Source organism: Artemia franciscana, chromosome 19 (assembly GCF_032884065.1).
Source record: "Artemia franciscana chromosome 19, ASM3288406v1, whole genome shotgun sequence".
Lineage (NCBI taxonomy): Eukaryota > Metazoa > Arthropoda > Branchiopoda > Anostraca > Artemiidae > Artemia > Artemia franciscana.
This window is the reverse complement of record NC_088881.1, coordinates 1,114,173-1,138,802: the sequence shown is the minus strand read 5'-3', so window position 1 is coordinate 1,138,802 and position 24,630 is coordinate 1,114,173. Positions and strand designations below refer to the sequence as shown.

The following is a 24,630-nucleotide window of genomic DNA, read 5'->3' as shown; positions in this document are numbered from 1 at the left end:
CAAAAAAAAGAGCGCTAAAAACTGGCAGATTACAAGCATCTTGTAGGAGCTTAGGAAATTTTTTTTTTTTTAGATATTCAGGTGCTTGGGCCTGGGGACCTCTGTTCACATGCCTGACCCATATGTATATTACACTCTTATGGACGCTGGGACTCTCCGTATTGGTGGGAGGGGAGTAATTTCATCGTAACGGGATATTAAAGGCCAGTTAGGTAGAAGTTATGTACATTGCTTATATTTTGAGGTAATGGTTATTTTTTATGCCAGACAAATGTGATATTTTTAAAATTGAAGGGTTATTTGGGTGTTTAGATTTTGTTCATCTTCCAAGGAGGTATAATACTGGGTCCTATACCAGGGAATGTTGTGCGGGTTTTGGTGCACATGATTGATCTAGTAGGCAGCCCCCATAGCTGACATCACTGCTTTAATATGAATGAATTGGGTTGGGCGCTATTTGCTTCTTAGGCAGATTCTTCTACGTTTTTATAATCAAAAGGAAAAAAAGAGTAAGACGATCATCATCAATAATGATTTGAAAAGATATTTTCTGCTCACGTTTTAAGTAATCGAATGCCAACCAAAGGTTATCTCTAAACCGGTCATGTCCGAAGATAAGAAGTCCTGCCAATTTCTCAGTTAAATGTTCGAACATCTACATTGTGGAGTGCTTTTTCTATTGTTGGCTAAAATGTTTATGTTCTATTGCGCTTGGTTAACTGTTAGTGTGTTCTTGGTGTTGTGAGATAAGATATCCGATAAGTAGGATTTCCGACGCTCGCCACAGGATTTACCCGGATTAACCCTGAGAAACACCTGATTCCTGTAGGCTCAGTGAAAGATAACTTAGACTTGATTCAGATAAGTTGCATATTCGAGAACGAGGACGAACAGTAATTGCAATGGATTTATTTCCAAGAAATGCCAGGTCATTTTGTGACCCTGAGTTCCTGTGTAACAATTTGTTTATTGTATTTGCTCGGCTGTTTCGCCCACTTCCGTCAGTTCACTATCAAGATGTGAATTCAAATAGGCCCGTGCCGAAAAAAGAGGGGACAAAGAGGAGAATTGGTGCAAGAAGAAAACGGATTCCAAAATATACTTCCGAAGTATTAAACTGTTTCTAGCTATCCTGTTTTGGTTACGGGTGTAAACTTGCCATCCTAGGGGGGGGGGGGTATTGAATATAAACAAATAATGGTGTACTAAAGTCGAATACTTTGGCTCCTTTAAGCGCCTCTAAGTGTTTTTGTGGTGGTGGGGGCCTAATACCTGAAAGATCATTTCGAGAATGACTCTGACCTCATAAATCCTATGAAGTGTGCACCTATGGTTTTGATTGTGCTCAAAACCGTTGGGCATAATTTAAGCAGTTGCCTATTTTCACGAATCATACAAACCAGGTGATGCTTGTTACGTATAACAGAAGGGCGCCACGTGTGGCTAAACAGATGATGCTTTAAGATATTCATTGTGGCAACGATGTGGCAAACCTTGGTACATTTCAAAATGTTTTAGGGGAGAAAATCTTCTTATGGAAAGATTTATTGTTTCAAAAGCTAATCAACAAAATTAGTTCTTTACATTACAGAATATAACTATATACATTGGCTACATTATGCTATATAGTATAAAAACTTATGTTCAGTTGCTTTTGGGTTAGAGGTATGGAGAGGTTTGCCATGACAGTACCTCTTTGTAATGTGAGACAGAATATGGATAAAGTATAAACTACACAATTGGAGTAAATCAACCAAGTAATATAAAATAATGAACCAAAAAGTATACACTCAAACCCGCGCTCTCTACTAAACTGAAACCCTAGCGTGCTTTTCATATGTATTGTTGCAGTTTCTATCTTCTTGAAATTTAATTTTTGTGAAAAAGGAAATTGAAAGAGCTTTGCTTGCCTTGATACTGAGCTCCCGTAAGTTCTCATGAAAACAACAAACCCTGAGGTTGTCTTACGGGTTACTAGGGTTGTATCAAGGGTGATGGATACGCCCCCCCCCAACCCCTCCAAATTTTTTCTCGAATCGTGAAGACGTCACAAAAATGCATGTAAACTAATTTTTGACGTCTTTTTAAAGTTTTGTACCCCCTCCCCCCCCGAATGAAATCCTAGGCCCTTGCGAATTACTATTTTCACTGCACTGATCACAACTTTTTTGTCTCTTGTCTCTGATCCACACAAATGGTCTCAGTAACACTGGCGGAACCGGGGGGCTGGCTCTCAGCTTGAATATACTTTATTTTTGTACAGTATTTATTCATAGATTTATAAAACTGGCTCTTGATATTTCTCAATAACTGTAGGATTTAAAAACTAGCACTTTACTGAAAACACAAAGCCAACTCCCCCCCCCCCTTAAAAAACGAAGTGTTCTTTAATTAGGAGAAAATTCTGCGACTAGTCGGTACAAAGCAGAGACTAAATTATGAGTGTCTTAATAGTCCTTCAGCGACCATGAAATCGATAAATTTCAATAGACCATCATGATTGTCTAAAAATCTCAAACAAGCTCAGTTTTTAGTAAAGCGCTAGTTTTTTTTTTATTCTAAAGATGGGAAACATCAGGAGTCGATTTATACGAATCTATTTTGTTTATTTTAATTTTGTACGTTTTAAGTTTCAAAATCGATCTTTACTTTCGTAGGATAAACTTTTTTGAGAAATGGCTATCCCAGACCACACGTAAGCTATATTTAATTCTGTTTTCACTTTTTTTCTTTTCTTTTTTTTTTTTTTGCTCGGCACTCCTAGAGTTTATACTGGCCGTCCAAGCCATTATAGTACAGGCCCCTGGGTATAGTTTTTTTTCTTTAAATTTTATAGTTTTCAAGTCATTATTTAACTATAAAGAAGAAAAACTTGATTGACGAGTGTTAATAATCTTAAGTTGAACGTTTTAGTAGTTTCTATAATTTTAACTAAGTAGTTACTTTAAGTAATGAAAAAACACTTCTTTTTTTAATTATGTAGTATGTACACGTTTATTTAATTATGTAGTGTGTACGTGTATTTTTATTCTTTTTTTTTCTGAACTATGCCTACCTGTTTTTGGTTGAATCACAAAATAAAGTATCTATTGGATCTTCCTTTCAAATTAGCCCTTACAGCTGTCTATGATGTTCCAGTTCGCCGTTTGTGGCGAATAAAAAAAAAAAAGAAAGAAAAAAGAAATGAAAGATACATTAGTACTACCCATGCAAAAAAGTGATTTTCCTTTTGTTCAACGTGAGGGACTGCAAGTTTCCCTTGCGGCATTTTCGGCAATGAGGATTCGGATGATGTAGTTTTCGTTTCGTTCTAATGCCATAGTTTTGGGTTTTCTGGCTATTTTCGAGGTTTCCACAGATTTGAAAATAGTATCAAGTAGTTCTTGCCAACAAACTGTAAGTAAGGAGCGACCCGGCTCAATAGTAACCGAAACTGTAAAAAACGGAGTTTTGATACCAATAGATACATCAAAAGAATTGTCTTTTTATGCTTATTTCAAAAATATTAGTTTTATCAAGTTTAATCTTGCCCATCAAAAGTTACGAGCCTGAGAAAATTTGCCTTATTTTCGAAAAAAGCGAAAACAGCCCCTAAAAGTCATAGAATCTTAATGAAAATCAACCTGTCAGATTCAGCGTATTAGAGGACCCTATTGTTGAAGGTTCAAGCTCCTATCTTCAAAGATATTGAATTTTGTATTTTTGCTAAAAGAAAGATCACGGATGCGTGTTTATTTGTCTTTTCCCAAGGGTGGTCGTATCGACCAAATAGTCTTAGAATATCGCGGGAGGGCTCATTCGAACGGAAATTAAAAGTTCTAGTGCCCTTTTTAAGTGACCCAAAAAATTGTAGGGCAACTAAGCCCCTTCCCACGCTCATTTTCCCCAAATTCACCCGATCAAAATTTTGAGATGACCATTTTGTTCAGCATAGTCAAAAAATCTAATAATTATGTCTTTAAGGATGACTTAATCCCCCACAGTTCTCAGGGACTGTGTGTGTTGCTTTAGGCTTTTTAAACCAAGTTATTATTATTTAACTTTTTTGCTTCTGCAGCACAAATTTAGTGTTAAAATAAAGGGAGAGCGTAGAGCATTCCCACGTCTTGCCTTTTGTATCAACAGGTGTGGCTATGGTCAAACAGTTCGTGGTAACGAACTGTAGTAAGGAGCGACCCGGCTCAATAGTAACCAAAACTCTAAAAAATGGAATTTTGATACCAATACCTACATCAAAAGAATCGCATTTTAATGCTGATTTTAAATATTTAAGTTTCATCAAGTTTAGTTTTACCCATCAAAAGTTACGAGCCTGAGAAAATTTGCGTTATTTTAGAAAATAGGGGGAAACGCCCCCTAAAAGTCATAGAATCTTAACGAAAATCACACCATCAGATTCAGGGTATCAGAGAACCCTACTGTAGAAGTTTCAAGCTCCTATCTACAAAAATGTGGAATTTTGTATTTTTTGCCAGAAGGCAGATCATGGATGCGTGTTTATTTGTTTTTTTGTTTTTTTTTTTTTTTTTTTTTTTTTTTTTTTTTTTTTTTTTTTTTCCCAGGGGTGATCGTATCGACCCAGTTGTCCTAGAATGTTGCAAGAGGGCTCATTCTAACGGAAATGAAAAGTTCTAGTGCCCTTTTTAAGTGACCAAAAAAATTGGAGGGCACCTAGGCCCCCTCCCACGCTAATTATTTTACCAAAGTCAACGGATCAAAATTCTGAGATAGCCATTTTATTCAGCGTAGTCGAAAAACCTTATAACTATGTCTTTAGGGACGACTTACTCCCCCACAGTCCCCATGGGAGGGGCAACAAGTTACATACTTTGACCAATGCTTACATATAGTAATGGTTATTGGGAAGTGTAAAGGCGTTTTCAGGAGGATTTTTTTGGTTGGGGGAGGGGTTGAGAAGAGGGGTATATGCTGGGGGAACTTTCCATCGATAATTTGTCATGGGGGATGAAAATCTCCATGAAGGGGGCGCAGGATTTACTAGCATTATTTAAAAACACAATGAAAAAATAAATATGAAAAAGTACTTTCAGCTGGAAGTAAGGAACAGCATTAAAACTTAAAACAAACAGAAATTATTACCCATTTGAGGGGCTCACCTCCTCCTAATACCTCGCTCTTTACGTTAAAGTATTTTTAGTAATTTCAACTATTTATTCTACGGCTTTTGTGATTCTGGGGTCATTCTTAATGAATTGGGACAAAATTTAAGCTTTAGTGTAAAGAGCGAGGATCTGACAAGGGGGCGAACCCCCTCATATATGTAATAAAAATATGAGAATACAAAAGTTCTTTACGTAAGCTAATTTATAAGTTACGTAAATCTCTTACTAATAAAAATATTCGTAAAAAATTAAAAGTTCTAGTTGCCTTTTTAATTAACCAAAAAATCGGAGGGCAACTAGGCTTCCTCCCTCGCTCTTTTTTTCTCAAAATCATTCGATCAAAATTATGAGAAAGCCATTTAGCCAAAAAAAAAAAATGCAAATTTCGTTTTAATTATTCCTCTGCGGAGAGCCAAAATCAAAACATGCATTGATTCAAAAACGTTCAGAAATTAAATAAAAAAAAACAAGTTTTTTTAACTGAAAGTAAGGAGCGACATTAAAACTTAAAACGAACAGAAATTACTTCGTATATGAAAGAGGCTGCTTCCTCATCAACGCCCCGCTCTTTACGCTAAAGTTTTTTACTGTTTTAAAAAGAAGAATTGATAGACAGAGTCAAACTTTAGCGTAAAGAGCGGGGCGTTGATGAGGAAGCAGCCTCTTTCATATACGAAGTAATTTCTGTTCGTTTTAAGTTTTAATGTCGCTCCTTACTTTCAGTTAAAAAAACTTGTTTTTTTTTATTTAATATTACTCGAGCATGAATTAAAAGAATGTCACTGTACTGCTCCTAAATCATTGTATCTCCACTCTTTAAATGTTTATTTTCAATGCGTTGTCTACATTGTTTGTGGTCTTTTGGCTCTTATATTGGGTCTTTTAGCTCTCATATGTTGTCAATTACGTTTACTAGCATGAGCCCTCATAAAGACTCAATTGCTAGTTTATGGTGGTGCAGCAACTTTCATGGTCTTCTCTCTTTGTATTTAATCTGCTTCTCAAAGGAAATTCCCCGTTATCCGGGCAAAGGTCCACTCTCTGGTGTTTTATCCTATTAGGGAAAGGGGCTTCGAAAACCCAAGATGTAAGCTGTAATGACTCGCTTTTCAAATTTTCTTCAGTGACATCATGTGGGGTTTCCCCCATGTTTCTGGTTCGGCATAGAGCCATCTCCAGTAAACCTGATTACTTATGTCTTCGCTCTTTAAATGTGTATTTCTAGGTGTAGGGGCTACAATGTCTGTTGTCTCCTGGTTCTGTTTATCCTGCGAAGTTATGATTACTAGCATGAGCCCCTGTAAAGGTTTTTTTTCTATTGAAGACCGGGTCGTACCAAGGATTTTTCTTGGGGGCTAACACAATATTCTCCCTTGGACTCTGTGCTCCTAAAAGAGCAGCCTCCCGTAGACTTTGTCCAACGGTCTCAAACAAGATTAAGTCTGAGCTTTTAGCTCGATACTCCGTTAGTCTGCCCTTTGTGAACGAGGATGAGTTCACAAAGCATACTTTTTTTCAACAGCCATATAAGCAGGCTAAGCATACATTAGATTTTCGTTAAGTCAACCAACAGGTTTTGTCAAGCTTAGTATGGTAAGTGTTTATGCAACAAAGTCTAAACAATAATTTTTCCCCGAGGGGGTGCCACTTTCAAAAATTATGCACATCAGTTGGCGCGCACCAAGCGCGGCGTAAACTGTGCTAAGCATAACGTAAACTGAGCCGAGGGTGGTAGAACTTTTGGGCACATGTGGCATTCTGAGATTTACACCAGGCGGTAGAAAGTGGTGCCCTCTCGTTTCTACCCTGTAAAGATTAAATTAAAAAAAACAAGTTTTTTAAATGAAAGTAAGGAGCGACATTAAAACTTAAAACGAACAGAAATTACTCCGTGTATGAAAGGGGCTTTTCCTTCTCAACGCCCCGCAGTAAAGTTTTTTTTACTGTTTTAAAATGTAGAGTTAAGAGAAAGAGTCAAACTTTAGCGTAAAGAGCGGGACGTTGAGAAGGAAAAGCCCCTTTCATATACGGAGTAATTTATGTTCGTTTTAAGTTTTAATGTCGCTCCTTACTTTCATTTAAAAAACTTGTTTTTTTTTATTTAATTTCTGAACGTTTTTGAATCAATGCATGTTTTGATTTTGGCTCTCCGCGGAGGAATAATTAAAACGAAATTTGTATATTTATTTTTTTTGGCTAAATGGCTTTCTCATAATTTTGATCGAATGATTTGGAGAAAAAAAGAGCGGAGGAGGAAGCCTAGTTGCCCTCCGATTTTCGGTAAATTAAAAAGGCAACTAGAACTTTTAATTTTTTACGAATCTTTTTATAAGTAAAAGATATACGTAACTTATAAATTTGCTTACGCAAAGAACTTTTGTATTCTTATGTTTTTATTACATATATGAGGGGGTTTGCCTCCTCGTCAGTACCTCGCTCTTTACACTAAAGCTTAAATTTTGTCCCAATTCATTAAGAATGACCCCTGAATCACAAAAGCCGCAGAATAAATAGTTGACATTTCCAGAAATACTTTAGCGTAAAGAGCGAGGTATTAGGAGGAGGTAAGCCCCTTATATGGGTAATAATTTCTGTTCTTTTTAAGTTTTAATGCTGCTGCTTACTTCCAGCTGAAAAAAAACTTTTTCATTTTTTTTTAAGTAATGCTAGTAAATCCTGCGCTCCCTTTATTGAAAATTTCTTCCCCCATGACAAATTCCTCGATGGAAAGTTCCCCCAGCATATCCCCCTCTTCTCAACCCCTGCCTCCAACCAAAAAATCCTCCTGAAAACGCCTGTACACTTCCCAATAACCATTACTATATGTAAGCACTGGTCAAAGTTTTGAACTTGTAACCCCTCCCACGGGGACTGTGGGGGAGTAAGTCGCCCCCAAAGACATAGTTATAAGGCTTTTCGACTACCTCTTAGTTCGTTTATTTTCCCGTTAGTTTTCACCTGTTTTCGCTTTATAGTTGTGTTATCTCTTAGCAGTTCTTTCGTTAGTTGAGTAATGGTTGTGGTATATATGTTTTATCGCTCGTATAGTTGTGTTATTTTGAAATTATACTCCATAATAGAGAGGCTCCGAACACCCAGCATTGTATATTAAACTCTGAATTTGACGTTTTTTTCTAACGTGACCAGATTCGTCCTGCGCCCTGCGCCCTTTTCATTGAATTTTTCTTCCCCCATGACATATTTCTCCAAGGAAAGATCCTACCACATAGCCCCCTCCCCTCAACCCTACCCCCAAAACCAAAAAAATCCCCCTGAAAACGTCTGTACACTTCCCAATAACCATTATTATATGTAAACACTGGTCGAAGTTTGTAACTTGCAGCCCCTCCCCCAGGGACTGTGGGGGAGTAAGTCATCCCCAAAGACATAGTTATTATGGTTTTCGACTATGTTGAACAAAATGGCTATCTCAAAATTTTGATCCGTTGACTTTGGGAAAAAAATGAGCGTGGGAGGGGGCCTAGATGCCCTCCAATTTTTTTTGTCACTCAAAAAGGGCACTAGAACTTTTCATTTCCGTTAGAATAAGCCCTCTTGCGACATTCTAGGACCACTTGGTTGATACGATGACCCCTGGAAAAAAAACAAAAAAAAACAAACAAATAAACACGCACCCGTGTTTATTGGCAAAAGTCTTCGTCTTCTGGCAAAAAATACATAATTCCACATTTTTGTAGATAGGAGCTTGAAACTTCTACAGTAGGGTTCTCTGATACGCTGAATCTGATGGTATCATTTTCGTTAGGATCCTACGACTTTTAAGAGGTGTTTCCCCCTATTTTCCTAAATAAGGCAAATTTTCTCAGGCTCGTAACTTTTGATGGGTAAGACTAAACTTGATGAAACTTATATATTTAAAATCAGCATTAAAATGCGATTCTTTTGATGTAGCTATTGATATCAAAATTCAATTTTTTAGAGTTTTGGTTACTATTGAGCCGGATCGCTCCTTACTACAGTTCGTTACCACGAACTGTTTGAAAACGTCCATTACCTTTTCAGGGCAGATATCAATGTCCCTATGGACGACGAGCTGATTTGAAGGCAAAGTTTAGAAATATGTTCCTAGTTTCTGATTCTTTAGAACATTTAGTTACGTGGTTTAGTGATTCTTATTTTCGGTCCTGACGGGGTGAAGAGGTGCAGCTACTCTACTGGTTAACTTGTTTCGTATATTTCTATTTAATTTTGCTTAAAACGAAATTTCTCCTTTTCCGGCTGAAGTCAATTCCTGTAGTATTATATCAATATTGTATCATCAGTTCCCATATTGTATCGGAGCCACAGCATAAATATATATTTATGAACACCAACGAAAAATTATATACTTTCTGATCTTCGAAACATATAAAGCTAAACCACTCTTGCCTTCGTCCACGTGTAATGACAAATCTGATCTCCTGGAAAGCCAAGTAGCTACCAGTGTTTCCACTTTCTTTTTTGAAAAATCCCGAATCAGAGACGAAAAATCCCTAAAAATCCCTTTTTGGTTAAACAATAATCCTTTGAAAAATCCCTCTCATGCTAATCACGACATTTAGCTACTGGTTTCCTGGTCCACGAAGTCCATCTGTGTGCCTCTGTCTGAGCACCCGATTGTTTTAAATAAAAATCTCTCCGAACGAACTGAAAAGCACTGGAAGATTCAAACACTATAATTTTTTTAACAAAAAAAACTTCAAAACTAAATCCCAAAATTTGCATTCTCCTATCTTGAGCATGGATACTAACGAATGCAAAATTCAACCTCTCGTTCAAGAGTCAAAGAACAGAACATTATTTTTGTTTGTTAAACCAACAATACAAAAATTTTTGCCACATTCGCCCGAAAGGTGAAAGCACAGGATGAAAATAGACAAACGATCGAACATGACCTTCAAATGTGCATGCTCTTACACATCGCAGTCAAAGTAAATATCATGTTTATATTTTGTTTTTATTAATCAAATATATCACAAATTAGGTAATGGTTTCAGTTTGATTCAGGACAATTAAAAACGCTCTAATTAAAGACACTACCACTGGGACCTGGCTGGGATACGAGTTCAGCTGCCTCTTTTGAGGTAGCGCTTGCGCTACCTCAGTGTGGTGAAATATAGATTTGATGCTGACTGTATTGACTATTGTGGGGGGCTAGAGTTGTGACATATGGTGATTGTCTTGCCTGATTAAATCCTGGTGTCTGCCGTATAACCTGACCCTGGTACTGTATAGCTTGAGACATAGGTACAACTTGTGGAATAGATGTTGTGTACATGGGGGCCTGCCCCTGCTCATTATTTGGACCTACTACATTTGGCCCCATCATCACTCCAGGAGAGTGATGTGGATCCCAATTTACATGCATCCCAGGTAAAACACACCACTATACCCAAAAAATTAACAAAAATATCAAACCCTCAATTCAAAAATAATATATCTTACTTTTACTTTCCTTTTGTTTCTTCTTATTCAACTAGCCAATTCCAATTGCCGCTGTTGAATTTTGAAACAGTTGCCAAGCAATTTTGAAAAAGTTGGCGCGTAGCTCACTATATCGCTCATACTTACAGGGAAAGATAAAAAATTCTGGAAGCTGCACCAAACACCAACAAAAATCCTTGAATACACCATCAAAACTGAAAATCCTGAATATCTCTATTTTAGTAGGGAAAATCCCTTAATATCTCAATTATCCCTGAAAAATCCCGTATCCCTTTTTAGAGAAAGTAATCCCGCGGAAGGCCTAGAAATCCCTCAGAAAGGGATAAATCCCTCAAAGTGGAAACACTGGTAGCTACTGAAACTATTGCTGTGACGCATTGGTAACCAACCTTCCGAGTCAGCGCGCTATGTGTGTCATTTTGGGAGAAACTTTTTGGTTCTTTTCGTATATATATATATATATATATATATATATATATATATATATATATATATATATATATATATATATATATATATATATATATATATATATATATAGCTGTGATGGAACTAGGGTTAGATTGTACTGATTTCACTCGCTAAAATTATTTCTTTTTCAGGCACTGAAGGACGAGTTAGCTGAAGTTAATAGTGGAATTCAAGCTCTTGACAGTAATGGAGACGAAAGGTAATCTTCTTTGCTGAATTGTATTTTGTTATTTATTTTCCAACCTGTCACTAAAAAAAGCCAAACGATAGAGAAAAAAGTAATATAAAAAAAATTGAAAATACATAGTAAGGACTTAAAAACACTATATTGACACAACTGCCGCAGAAGGGTACACAGGGTGCGAAAACCCTTCGTAAAAATTGTCAATCTCTCTTTTTAAAGTGATATTGTTCATCACTTACGAATATTCGCTTGGACATATGAGTGTTGTATGATAGAGATTCAGTACCCAAAAAAAGGTACAGCAAAAAAAGGAAGGATAATTATGCATATATATTCTTCGAGACCTCCCCTCGACCGTCCCTTAGTGCACAAAAGTAAATAAAGCGAAAAGTATATATGGATAGAAGTCCTAGGGACAAAATAAAAACAAATCTCAGCTTAAAAATAAACACAAAATTAAAAGGGAGGAAGGCTAAGCACCTACGGTCATGGCCAAGACAAGTGTCTATGTAGAAGTCAAGGATTTATCTAAAAATGGAAGTGATGAGGCAGTTACGCTAGAAGTGTTTTGTGTGCACTGGGTGCAATAAAGAGTCAAAAATCATATAGAACGAAAAATATACAGATAAAATTCTTAAAGAGAAAATAAAAACAAATCTCAATAATTTTGCCTTTAGGGCTTATATATATATATATATATATATATATATATATATATATATATATATATATATATATATATATATATATATATATATATATATATATATATATATATATATATATATATATATATATATATATATATATATATATATATATATATATATATATATATATATATATATATATATATATATATATATATATATATATATATATCATGAAAAGAGAAATCACCAATGCAACAGCACAAACACATAAAAAAAAAAAAAAAGACAGAAGGAGAAAAGGAAGACTGTTTTCCTAAATTAGTGACTAATATAGACCAGCACTTGAATGAGGCCTTAACCCTACTCATCCATACAATCACATAGGTCAAACATATATCTATATGTATATAATTTTTAGTTTTTACTTACCTGTAAGCTCTGAGGACGGTCGAACTGGGTTCTGACTAAAACATCTGCCTATTTATCCTTCCTTTTTTCACTGGTTGGGATTATCCGAGTTTTCTATTCTTTATATTATATTTTTTTTTTTCATTTTGTCAAGTCTTAAATCATTGCTTTTCCTGGAGATCGGGCAGGTAAGGCACGTGCGAAGGGTTTTTCTCGGAGGAAGATCTATAATAAGAAATACTTCGAGGAGAAGGGGTCAAATAATAAGGAAAAGATATTTATTGATTTGTATATGAAGTTCCGAGAAATTCTTGAAGTTTTAGGGTTTTGGAGGGCCGGGTCCCAAAGCCCTTTGTATATGTCCATGGAGCAGCTCCCTCCTATATGCACGTGCCTGTAGATAATATCAATTTTTCTTATTTTGGAGAATTGTATCGAAAAAAGCTAGTCTTGCATAAACTAGGTTCAGGTTCTTTTATTTTTTACAATAAATACAATATAAGTGTGACCTACTCCTGCTCAAATGGCACGGGAGTTAAGACTAATTGAATCTAGCTTTCTTGCTCACAGACCATATGACTTAGTCTCCGTGGGTAGTGGAGGAGCAGCTTCTAACACCCTGTATTTGTTTTCTATTTACTTTTCTATTTACTGTTTTCTATTCACTTTTTCTTGTCTGTTTTCTATTTACTTTTTTTTAATTTCTATGGGCTGTATTGACGCAGAGACTAACATGGTTTTTTATTGTGTTACTCTCTTAAAACGACTTATTGCGACTATGATTCTTTTTATTTAAGTAATTTTCATGTTTTAAATGTTTCGAAATTTTAAATATTTCTTATAATATAATTGAGCCGCCAAATTTTCTTTAAAAAAAGTCTTGTTACCTTAAGTAGTACATATCTGGCAAAATTCCCTCGGAATGTTCTTATCTAATCAAAGTAATAGTATTTTACTACTAATTTATCAAATGGTATTTGTCTTTGTTGCTGACACCCAAGGCCGTATTCAGGGGAGACAAGGGAGTTTGAAACTTCCCCCCCCCAGAAATATTTGTCCGACTTGTAAAAACGCAACAAAAATGAAAATAAACAAACTTTGATGTGTTTTTTTTTATTATTTTTTACCCCAAACAAATACAACGTAGAGACAATAGGGAAAATTTCAAGACAGTGAAAATTATTTCTGTAGATATTTCGGCCCTATGTCCAAGGGCCGTCTTCAGCACAATACAAGAATAAGAGAGAAACTGTATATATATATATATATATATATATATATATATATATATATATATATATATATATATATATATATATATATATATATATATATATATATACATATATATATATAGTTTCTCTCTTATTCTTGTATTGTGCTGAAGACGGCCCTTGGACATAGGGCCGAAATATCTACAGAAATAATTTCCACTGTCTTGAAATTTTCCCTATTGTCTCTACGTTGTATTTGTTTGTTATGGAAAGGCAGTGTGGTCTTCGTCGCTATTTTTTACCCCAGAAAAGAAAAAATCCTGGACACAACCCTGCTGACACCTTAGTCATTTCTAGCCTCCAGCTTGATTGAATGTTTCCAATTTTTTAAAAGAGAATATCTATTGATAGCAAAAACTAATTTTTTATGCAAATACTAGATCTGTGGCGAGTTTCTCTTGGAGATTTCTTTACCTAACCAAAGGAAAAGGCTCCGACATTTTATTTCATTACTAATTTTTCAAATTGCATTTGCCTTTCGTTATTCAAACCTTAGCTGTCTGTGGTTTCCAGCTTAATCGCATTATGAAAATATACTTTGAGTCTTTTGTTTAGGCAGGGACGAGTCTGTTTTTATGCGTGTTATCATTTAAGGCGAAACGGTACCTTAAAAATCACCCCTTCTCATCCATTATAAATTTTTTTTAGCTATTTCTCGTCCATTATATTTTTTTAGCTATTTAGAATTGATTTCGGTGGTCTTGCCATAACTTGTAGCGTTTAGATACAAAAATTCGTATAAATGACAGACAAATCCAAGCCGACACCCGCTTTTCAGAAATGTTAGAAAAACCATACAACTTTCCGCATTTTGCGCTAGAGATACAAATATTTAGTTTTAATGAAACTTTGAGTCCCCAGAAAATGTGAATTTGGTTTTTTTAATTAAATGTAGCTGAATTTTATTTTTAAAGAGCGTTCCTAAAATGTTCTAGAATACCCACTAATGAATGGCTAAAAATCAGCTCAGAGGAATTACTCATTTGAGCAGTATAACCACTTTGGGAGTTCACGGTAGTGTTACGTACTTTGATTGACAAGCTTGCCGACAAAAGGGAAATGAGATGCTGCCGTCTGTTTAGTCAAATTTCACAATCTAGCCGCTAATTCTCGATAGATCTCGACGATGGCTAGTCCCTAAGAAGACTTTGCTAATAAGGTCGTTTGTCTTTGAGACCGTCAGCCAACGCTAAGGCTCGTAAAAAGATCTTTTAAGGAACCGTATCACTTTGACAAATATTTTGAGCCGTCACGTATTTATATACTTGAGCCGCCATATATATATCTATATATATAAAAATAAGTTGTCTGTGTGTGGATCTGTGGATGGATCAGGTGACGTCATGTTTCGGCTGACGTCATGAAATTAGTTGCCATCATTTTTGCTTTGAAGGTGACGTCATTCAAGTTATATAAGACATATGTTCGCCGTCATGTTTCGGCTGACGTCATGAAATTAGTTGCCATCATTTTTGCTTTGAAGGCGTGACGTCATTCAAGTTATATAAGACGTATGTTCGCGTAGAATTCTATTAATGCTTAAGTTTATAATAACTGATGAAGATGCTCAAAGAGTCTATGCCAAAAAACTTGCTGCTGATAGAGAAAGTCAGAAAAGAAAGCGTGCCGAGGAACTACCAGAGCAACGCGAAAGCAGACCTGCTGCTAAAAGAGAAAGTGAAAAAAGAAGGCGTGCCGAGGAACTACTAGAGCAACGCAGAAGCAGACTTGCTGCTAAAAGAGAAAGTGAAAAAAGAAGGCGTGCCGAGGAATCAAAAGACCAGCAGGGAAACAGGCTTGAGGCTGATAGAGAAAGAAAGAACAGAAAGCATGCCGAGGAACTACCAGAGCAACGCAGAAGCAGACTTGCTGCTAAAAGAGAAAGTGAAAAAAGAAGGCGTGCCGAGGAACTACTAGAGCAACGCAGAAGCAGACTTGCTGCTAAAAGAGAAAGTGAAAAAAGAAGGCGTGCCGAGGAATCAAAAGACCAGCAGGGAAACAGGCTTGCTGCTGATAGAGAAAGTAAGAAAAGAAAGCGTGCCGAGGAATCAGAGCAATCTGAAAGTTATCGCCTGGCATTCAGGTACAACCCAGTCGATGATTATAGCTTGAGTAGATGTGTTCAAATCGGGACAATGTCTAAAATTTGTCCCTATTGCAAGGCCTTGAAATTCAATGGTGAAACAATGGGAATGTGTTGCGCCTCAGGAAAAGTTAAACTTCCTCTATGCCATTGAAGACTTTCCTTACTGGAACTACGTCAGAATCTAAGCGTTTTTTGTCAAAAATCAGACAATACAACTCATGTTTCCAAATGACGTCGTTTGGAGCCCAAATCGAAAATCCAGATCAATTTATGTCTACTTTCAAAGTAAAAGGGCAAATTTATCATAAAGCAGGGTCCCTTCTACCATTCTCAGGCGAGAATCATAAATTTTTACAATTGTACTTCATCAATGATAGAAATTCTGAATTGAATGCACGTTGCGAAATTTCTCCCAACGTTGAAAGGACAATCGTTTCCCAATTGCAACATCTTTTCCACGAAAATAATAAGTTAGTGCGTCTGTTCAAAACAGCCATCGATTTGATGCCTACTGATACTCATAAAATTGTTATTTCCGCTGACAAAACGCCTCCTGGCCAACATGTGCGTAGATACAATGCTCCGACTATCGACGAAGTGGCAATCGTTATGGTCGGTGATCAGTTTTTACCTCGAGATATTATTCTACATAAGCGAAACGCTCAGTTGTTAAGAATTGCTGAAACTCATCGATGCTACGATGCCCTACAATATCCTATCATTTTTTGGGATGGAGCCGACGGCTATCACTTTAATATTAAATTGATGAATCCAGCCACTAACAAAGAAATGAATAAGAAATGCAGTGCAATGCATTATTATTCCTATAGACTAATGATTCGGCAGGATGAAGAAAATTATATTTTAAAATGCCGTGAATTGTTTCACCAATTTATGGTTGATATGTATGCTAAAATTGAATCAGAACGTTTGCTATATATCCGCCTGAATCAGACCAAGCTCCGCTCTGAACAATACATTCATTTGCGAGATGCAGTTATAAATGACGGTAATACCACAAACGTTGGAAGATTAACAATTTTACCTTCGTCATATGTTGGCAGTCCCCGTCATATGCATGAATATGCTCAAGATGCTATTGCGTATGTTCGTCTCTATGGTCGTCCATATTTATTTATTACATTTACATGTAATCAATCTTGGGACGAGATACTGCAGCTTTTACTTCAAGGACAATCGGCGGTTCATAGGCATGACATTACGGCACGTGTCTTCCGGCAAAAGTTGAAATCACTGATAAACTACCTTGTAAAACATGAAGTGTTTGGGTCAGTGCGATGCTGGATGTACTCAGTGGAATGGCAAAAACGAGGTTTGCCACACGCACATATACTAATCTGGCTACATAAAAAAATTACTTCAAACGAAATTGATGATGTGATTTCCGCTGAAATACCTGATAAAAATGTCGATAAGGGGTTACATGATATTATTGTAAAAAATATGATACATGGACCTTGCGGTGCACTGAACGAAAATTCACCATGCATGGCCAAAGGAAGGTGCACAAAGCAATATCCTCGACTTTTAGTACCCAAAACAATTACTGGCAATGATGGTTACCCACAATATAGAAGAAGATCTACTGAAGATGGCGGTAAAACAGCAATAATAAAGAAGCGTAACGGTACCACCATCGAAGTAGATAACCAGTGGGTTGTTCCATATTCCCCTTTATTATCAAAAACATTTAATGCACACATAAACGTTGAATACTGTAACTCCGTAAAGGCAATCAAATACATATGTAAATACGTCAACAAAGGCAGTGACATGGCAGTTTTTGGCTTGCAGTCCGAAATCAAAGATTTCGATGAAATCGTAGAATATAAGGCTGGAAGATACATAAGCAGTAATGAAGCTGTTTGGCGAATTCTTTCATTTCCGATACATGAACGTAGTCCAGCTGTTGTTCACTTAGCGGTACATTTACAGAATGGTCAACGTGTTTATTTCACGGAAACCAACGTGCAACAAAGAGTCCTGAATCCACCGGATACAACATTAACAGCTTTTTTTTCGCTTTGCAAAAATGATTCTTTTGCGAAAAAACTGCTGTATACTGAAGTGCCTTCGTATTACACGTGGAATACTAAAAATAAAGTATTTGAACGTCGAAAACAGGGTAAGTCAGTCGACGGCCAACCTACCATCTTCAAAGATACCACGATAGGAAGACTCTACACCGTTCACCCCAATCAACATGAATGCTTCTTTCTACGCCTGCTTTTGGTGAATGTACCCGGTCCGACATCCTTTGAGTATTTGAGGACTGTAAATGGTACTATACATGACACTTACCGTAGTGCATGCCAAGCTCTGAATTTATTGGAGAATGACCAACACTGGGATAACTGCATCAATGACGCGTGCGAAACGTCAACCCCAAGTCAAATTCGTGCATTGTTTGGCATCATTTTAACAGCTTGCTCTCCATCAGCTCCTACAGATTTATGGGAAAAATATAAGTCAAAAATGTCCGAAGATATACTTCATCGAAAACAGTTAGAGACGTCAGACATGACTTTTGATTTTACACCAGAAATTTATAACTACACTTTAGTTGTTATAGAAGATTTTTGCATAAGTATGGCAAACAAACCTCTTCAGGGTTTGGGAATGCCTTCACCTAACCGTATCGCTGCTGTTTCGACATGTGTAGAATTGGATCGTGAACAAAGTTACAGTACGAGTGATCTATTGTCGTATGTACAAAATAACATTTCCAAGTTAACGTCGGAACAAAAAGACATTTATGATACGATAATGCATTGTGTCGATAACAACGTTGGAGAAATTTTCTTTTTGGATGCGCCAGGAGGTACTGGTAAAACGTTTGTGATAAAACTGATTCTGGCATCAATTCGATCTAAAAATGATATAGCGTTGGCAATTGCGTCGTCCGGAATAGCCGCAACATTGCTGCCTGGTGGAAGAACTGCTCATTCCGCTTTGAAATTGCCTCTGAACTTGCATTCTACAGAAACTCCCACGTGCAATATTTCCAAATCATCTGGGATGGGTAAAGTATTGCAGCAATGCAAACTTATTATTTGGGATGAGTGCACAATGGCACACAAAAAATCGCTCGAGGCTCTGGATCAATGCTTGAAAGATTTGCGAGGGAAGTCGAAACCCTTTGGCAGCACCTTAATATTGCTTGCGGGAGATTTCAGGCAAACATTACCTATAATACCTAGATCAACTCCTGCAGACGAAATGAATGCTTGCCTGAAAAATTCTAATTTATGGGCACACGTAAAAACATTAAAATTAACTACAAATATGCGTGTCCGATTGCAAAACGATGACTCTGGTCAAACATTTTCAGATCAATTGCTGGCAATGGGAAACGGAAAGCTCCCAGTAGACTCAATTTCAGGACGTATACAACTACCTGCTGATTTCTGTAATTTAGTGACGTCCAAAAATGAATTGATTGAAAAAGTATTTCCGAATATTCTAAAAAATTATAAAAATAATAAATGGCTAAGTGAAAGAGCGATTCTCGCACCCAAAAATATAGACGTCCACGAAATCAACAATATTGTTTTGACCAAGATTCAAGACCAGGCAGTCCTTTACAAGTCAGTCGACACAGTTTTGGAACCAAATGAAGCGGTTAATTATCCATCTGAATTTTTAAATTCCATAGATCTTTCAGGGTTTCCACCACACGTGCTACAACTAAAAATAGGCGTACCAATAATATTGTTACGTAACATAAACCCACCAAAGCTTTGCAATGGCACTCGACTTGCCGTAAAAAAAACAATGGAAAACCTAATAGAGGCCACAATCCTGACAGGGCCTTTTGAGGGTGAGGCTGTTCTTATTCCTCGCATTCCCATGATTCCAACAGATCTGCCTTTTCAATTTAAAAGATTGCAATTCCCAATTCGATTAGCATTTGCAATCACCATTAACAAAGCTCAAGGTCAATCATTAGAAAAATGTGGTATTGATCTTAATACTGATTGTTTTTCCCATGGACAATTGTACGTTGCATGTTCGAGGGTCGGTAAACCTGACAATCTATTTATATGCAGCGAGAATTGGACAGCGAAGAATGTTGTATATTCGCAAGTTTTACGCAGTTAATTTGTATTTCGGAACCAAATGAAGCGGTTAATTATCCATCTGAATTTTTAAATTCCATAGATCCTTCAGGGTGTCCACCACACCTGCTACAACTAAAAATAGGCGTACCAATAATACTTTTAAGAAATATCAACCCACCAAAGCTTTGCAATGGCACGCGACTTGCCGTAAAAAAAAACAACAATGGAAAACCTAATAGATGCCACAATCTTGACAGGGCCTTATGAGGGTGGGGCTGTTCTTATTCCTCGCATTCCCATGATTCCAACGGATCTGCTTTTTCAATTTAAAAGATTGCAATTCCCAATTCGATTAGCATTTGCAACCACCATCAACAAAGCTCAAGGGCAATCACTAGAAAAATGCGGTATAGATCTTAATACAGATTGCTTTACCAATGTACAATTGTATGTTGCATCTTTGAGGGTCGGTAAACCTGACAATCTATTTATACGCACAGACAATGGGACAGCGAAGACTGTTGTATATTCACAAGTTTTACGTAGTTAATTTGTATTGTATCTATCTATCTATCTATCTATATAAAAACGAGTTGTGTGTATGCATGTTTGTTTGTTTGTAAAAAGAGCGTTTGCATATGACGTCATTATTAGTACATACGGCTTTGTATATGGACAGACAATGGGAAAGCCAAGAATGTTGTATATTCGCAATTTTTACGTAGTTTGAAACACATATATAAATCTATCTATATTCACAGGTGGGACACAGGGACACAACTACAATGGCGCGTAACTAATATGGCGCGTAACTAATATGGCGCGTAACGACTTACGCGCACGGGGGGGCTTGGGGGGGGCGCGAAGCGCCCCCACCAACTAGGTGTTGGGGTGGCGCGAAACGCCACCCCAACAGCTAGTCTATATATATAAAAATAAGTTGTCTGTGTGTGGATCTGTGGATGGATCAGGTGACGTCATGTTTGTTCGCATATGACGTCTGAATTATTTCACACTAATACAAAAGAAGAAAAAAACTAAAAAAGGTAAAAACTACAAAAAAAACTAAAAAGAAAAAAAAACTAAAAAAGCTAAAAAACTAAAAAAACTAAAAAAAGGTAAGAATCTAATAACTAAAAAAAAACTGAAAAAAATAAAAAAAAGGCAAAAACTACAAAAAAAATAAAAACTAATAAAAAAACTAAAAAAGCTAAAAAAGCTAAAAAACTAAAAAAACTAGAAAAAACTAAAAAAAGGTAAAAAACTAAAAAAAACTAAAAACTAAAAAAGAAAAAAACTAAAAAAAAGGAAAAAACTGAAAAATAAAAGAGAAAAAGAAAACTAAAAAAATATGAATAAATATATATAAAAATAAGTTGTTTGTGGGTTATGTCTGTCTGTCTGTCTGTCGAGTGACGTCGTGTTTGTCCGCATATGACGTCTGAATTATTTCACACTAATACAAAAGAAGAAAAAAAACTAAAAAAGGTAAAAACTACAAAAAAAACAAAAAAGAAAAAAAAACAAAAAAGCTAAAAAACTAAAAAAAAACTAAAAAAAGGTAAAAAACTAAAAACTAAAAAAAACTGAAAAAACTAAAAAAAGGCAAAAACTAAAAAAAAACTAAAAACTAATAAAAAAACTAAAAAAGCTACAAAACTAAAAAAACTAAAAAAAGGTAAAAAACAAAAAAAAACTAAAAACTAAAAAAGAAAAAACTAAAAAAAAAGGAAAAAACTGAAAAATAAGAGAAAAAGAAAACTAAAAAAATATTAATAAATATAAAAAATATAAATATAAATATAATATAAATTAGCAATCAACAAAGCACCGAGACACAAATGACGACCGGGACACAGGGAGTATAAATGACGACCAGGACATAAGTAAAAAAAAAAACTAAAAAAACTAAAAAAATGGTAAAAACTACAAAAAAACTAAAAACTAATAAAAAAACTAAAAAATCTAAAAATCTAAATAAACTAAAAAAGAAAAAAAAGAAAAAAGGAAAAAAATAAAGGAGAAAAACAAAACTAAAAAACGAATGTATATACAGACCGGGACACCGGGAATATAAATGACGACCGGGACACAGGGACACAACTACAATGGGGACGCCGGGGGGCACAGGGGGATATAATTGACGACCGGGACACCGGGACACAAGGAATATAAATGACGCCCGGGACACTCAAAGAGAAATCACAGACTGGAACACCGGGACACAAATGACGACCGGGACACAGGGAATATAAATGACGACCGGGACACAGGGACATAACTACAAAGGGGACGCCGGGGTGCACAGGGGGATATATAAATGACGATGGCGACTCAGGGAATGGTCGATTAGCAATCACCATCAACAAAGCTCAAGGGCAATCATTAGAATCATGAGGTATAGATCTGAATACGGATTGTTTTCCCATGGACCATTATATGTTGCATGTTCAAGAGTCGGTAAACCTGACAATCTATTTATATGCACAGACAATGGGACAGCAAAGAATGTTGTATATTCGCAAGTTTTACGTAGTTAAAAACATATATATATATATATATATATATATATATATATATATATATATATATATATATATATATATATATATATATATATATCTATCTATATTCACAGGTGGGACATAGGGACACAACTACAATGGCGCGTAACTAATATGGCGCGTAACGACTTACGCGCGCGGGGGGGCTTGGGGGGGGGGCGCGAAGCGCCCCCACCAACTAGGTGTTGGGGTAGCGCGAAGCGCCACCCCAACAGCTAGTATATATATATATATATATATATATATATATATATATATATATATATATATATATATATATTAGCCACATGGTAAAGATGAATTCTATAATTGTTTAGTTCATTCAGGTTTTTTGCAATGGGTTAATATTTGTGATTTGGTAAAATTTATAATATTTAGTTTACCTATTGTTGCTAAAGGGAGGGATATATTAACAGGATAAGCTTGTTTTTGGTTTTACTTGGTTGTTTTACATTTGCTGTTTTTTTTTTTTTTTTGTTTTTTTTTTTTCATAGGCATGTATTTTGGGGGTGATACCTGACGCGGGGATGCCATGGATATTCTGTGGTAGCCACAACACTGTGCTGGGTAGAGAATTTAGAGTGGCGAAACCCTATATAGGCCAGTGTATTCTCCTGATGAGCCCTTATGTTGGGTGTTGCCTCTGAATTATTTGTCTATATTATTTTTTCTATTGTTTGGCAAATGACGACTTATACTTATTGACGACATGACTGCCTGTCCATGGATTATTCTTTATGGTTGATTGTGTGTGGCTATGCTGTTTGACCTATGTGATTGTATGGATGAGTAGGGTTAAGGCCTCATTCAAGTGCTGGTCTATATTAATCACTAATTTAGGAAAACAGTCTTCCTTTTCTCCTTCTGTCTCCTTTTTTTTTTTTTTTTTTTTTTTTTTTTTTTTTTTTTTTTTTTTTTTTTTTTTTGTGCTGTAGCATTGGTGATCTCTCTTTTCATTATATATATATATATATATATATATATATATATATATATATATATATATATATATATATATATATATATAGCAATATATATAGCAATATATTTTATCCTTGACCAGAATTTCTGGATCTTATCAAAAGAATAGGTTTGCTCATTTATTTTGTTACCGATTTATATAGATTGGATTCACTTAACTGAATAGTTGTTCTTTCATGAAATATCGAACAATTTGCTGTTTTTTTATATTGAATTTTGTAAGTCAGATTATTAGCGTATGTCCTTTATTTTGCTTTTCCAGTTTGATTTTGGTGTGAATTTAATTTTATTTTTGTATTTTTCTGGACATGTGTTTAAAATACAATTTTTTTATAATTAGCTGGCTATTATCCTCTCTTACTATTATCCTCTATTACTCCCTAACAAGAAGTCTGTACACACATGTGATACTGCTTTACTGTTGAATGCTAATTGGCTGATTGCTTATATTTTAATGCTAGTTCATATCAAAACGTGCCTGTAGGGGAAATAGGTTGCGGGGTCTGATCTAGAACAATAGAAAAGATCTTTCAACTTCAGGGCATTTGGTTTTCCAGAATCAAAGATATACCCTCCACAATCTCGTCTTTTTTAAAGCAACGCACAATAATCAATCGTTACAAAAAAGGCGGCATCCAGTATATGATGCTACTTTTGTAACTGTATTAGAGACTACGAAAAATATGATTGATCTAGAATATGTCCAGAGAAGTTGGTGTGACAGTCCGAGACAGTTGCGCCAAGTCAAGCCTTCCAGGCCCATCTTAAAAAAACTTCTAGCTCATGATGACGAGCATTTGGCTGTCTCTTACATTCAGATATCAAACAGTTCATGGTAACGAACTGTAATAAGGAGTGACTTGGCTCAATAGTAACCGAAACTCTAAAAAATGGAATTATGATAAATCAATAGTTACATCAAAATAATCGCATTTTAATGCTGATTTTAAATATATAAGTTTCATCAAGTTTAGTATTACCCATCAAAAGTTACGAACCTGAGAATATTTGCCTTATTTTAGAAAATAGGGGGAAACACACCCTAAAAGTCATACAATCTTAACGAAAATCACGCCATTGCATTCTGCGTATCAGAGAACTCCACTGTAGAAGTTTTAATCTCTTATCCGCAAAAATTGGATATTCGTAGTTTTTGCCAGAAGACCGATCACGGGTGCATGTTTATTTGTTTGTTTGCTTTTTTCCCCAGGGGTGATCGTATCGACCCAGTGGTCCTAGAATGTTGCAAGAGGGCTCAATCTAACGAGAATTAAAAGTTCTAGTGCCCTTTTTAAGTGACCAATAAAATTGGAGGGCACCTAGGCCCCCTTCCATGCTCATTTTCTCACCATAGTCGAA

At 35.8% G+C, this 24,630-nt stretch overlaps 1 protein-coding gene across 4 annotated transcripts in view; it reads left to right on the top strand.

Annotated features, from left to right (window-relative positions):
- Positions 1–24,630, top strand: part of LOC136039147 (cytohesin-1-like) — a 168,004-nt gene that overhangs the window by 105,483 nt on the left and 37,891 nt on the right. For 3 of the 4 annotated variants that reach the window (XM_065722635.1, XM_065722634.1, XM_065722632.1), the window contains one exon: positions 11,171–11,238. In XM_065722635.1, the coding sequence (XP_065578707.1) occupies positions 11,171–11,238 (68 nt within the window). Of the gene's footprint in view, positions 1–642; positions 1,110–11,170; positions 11,239–24,630 lie in introns of those variants that run through there. The other variant, XM_065722633.1, reaches the window with a different exon arrangement.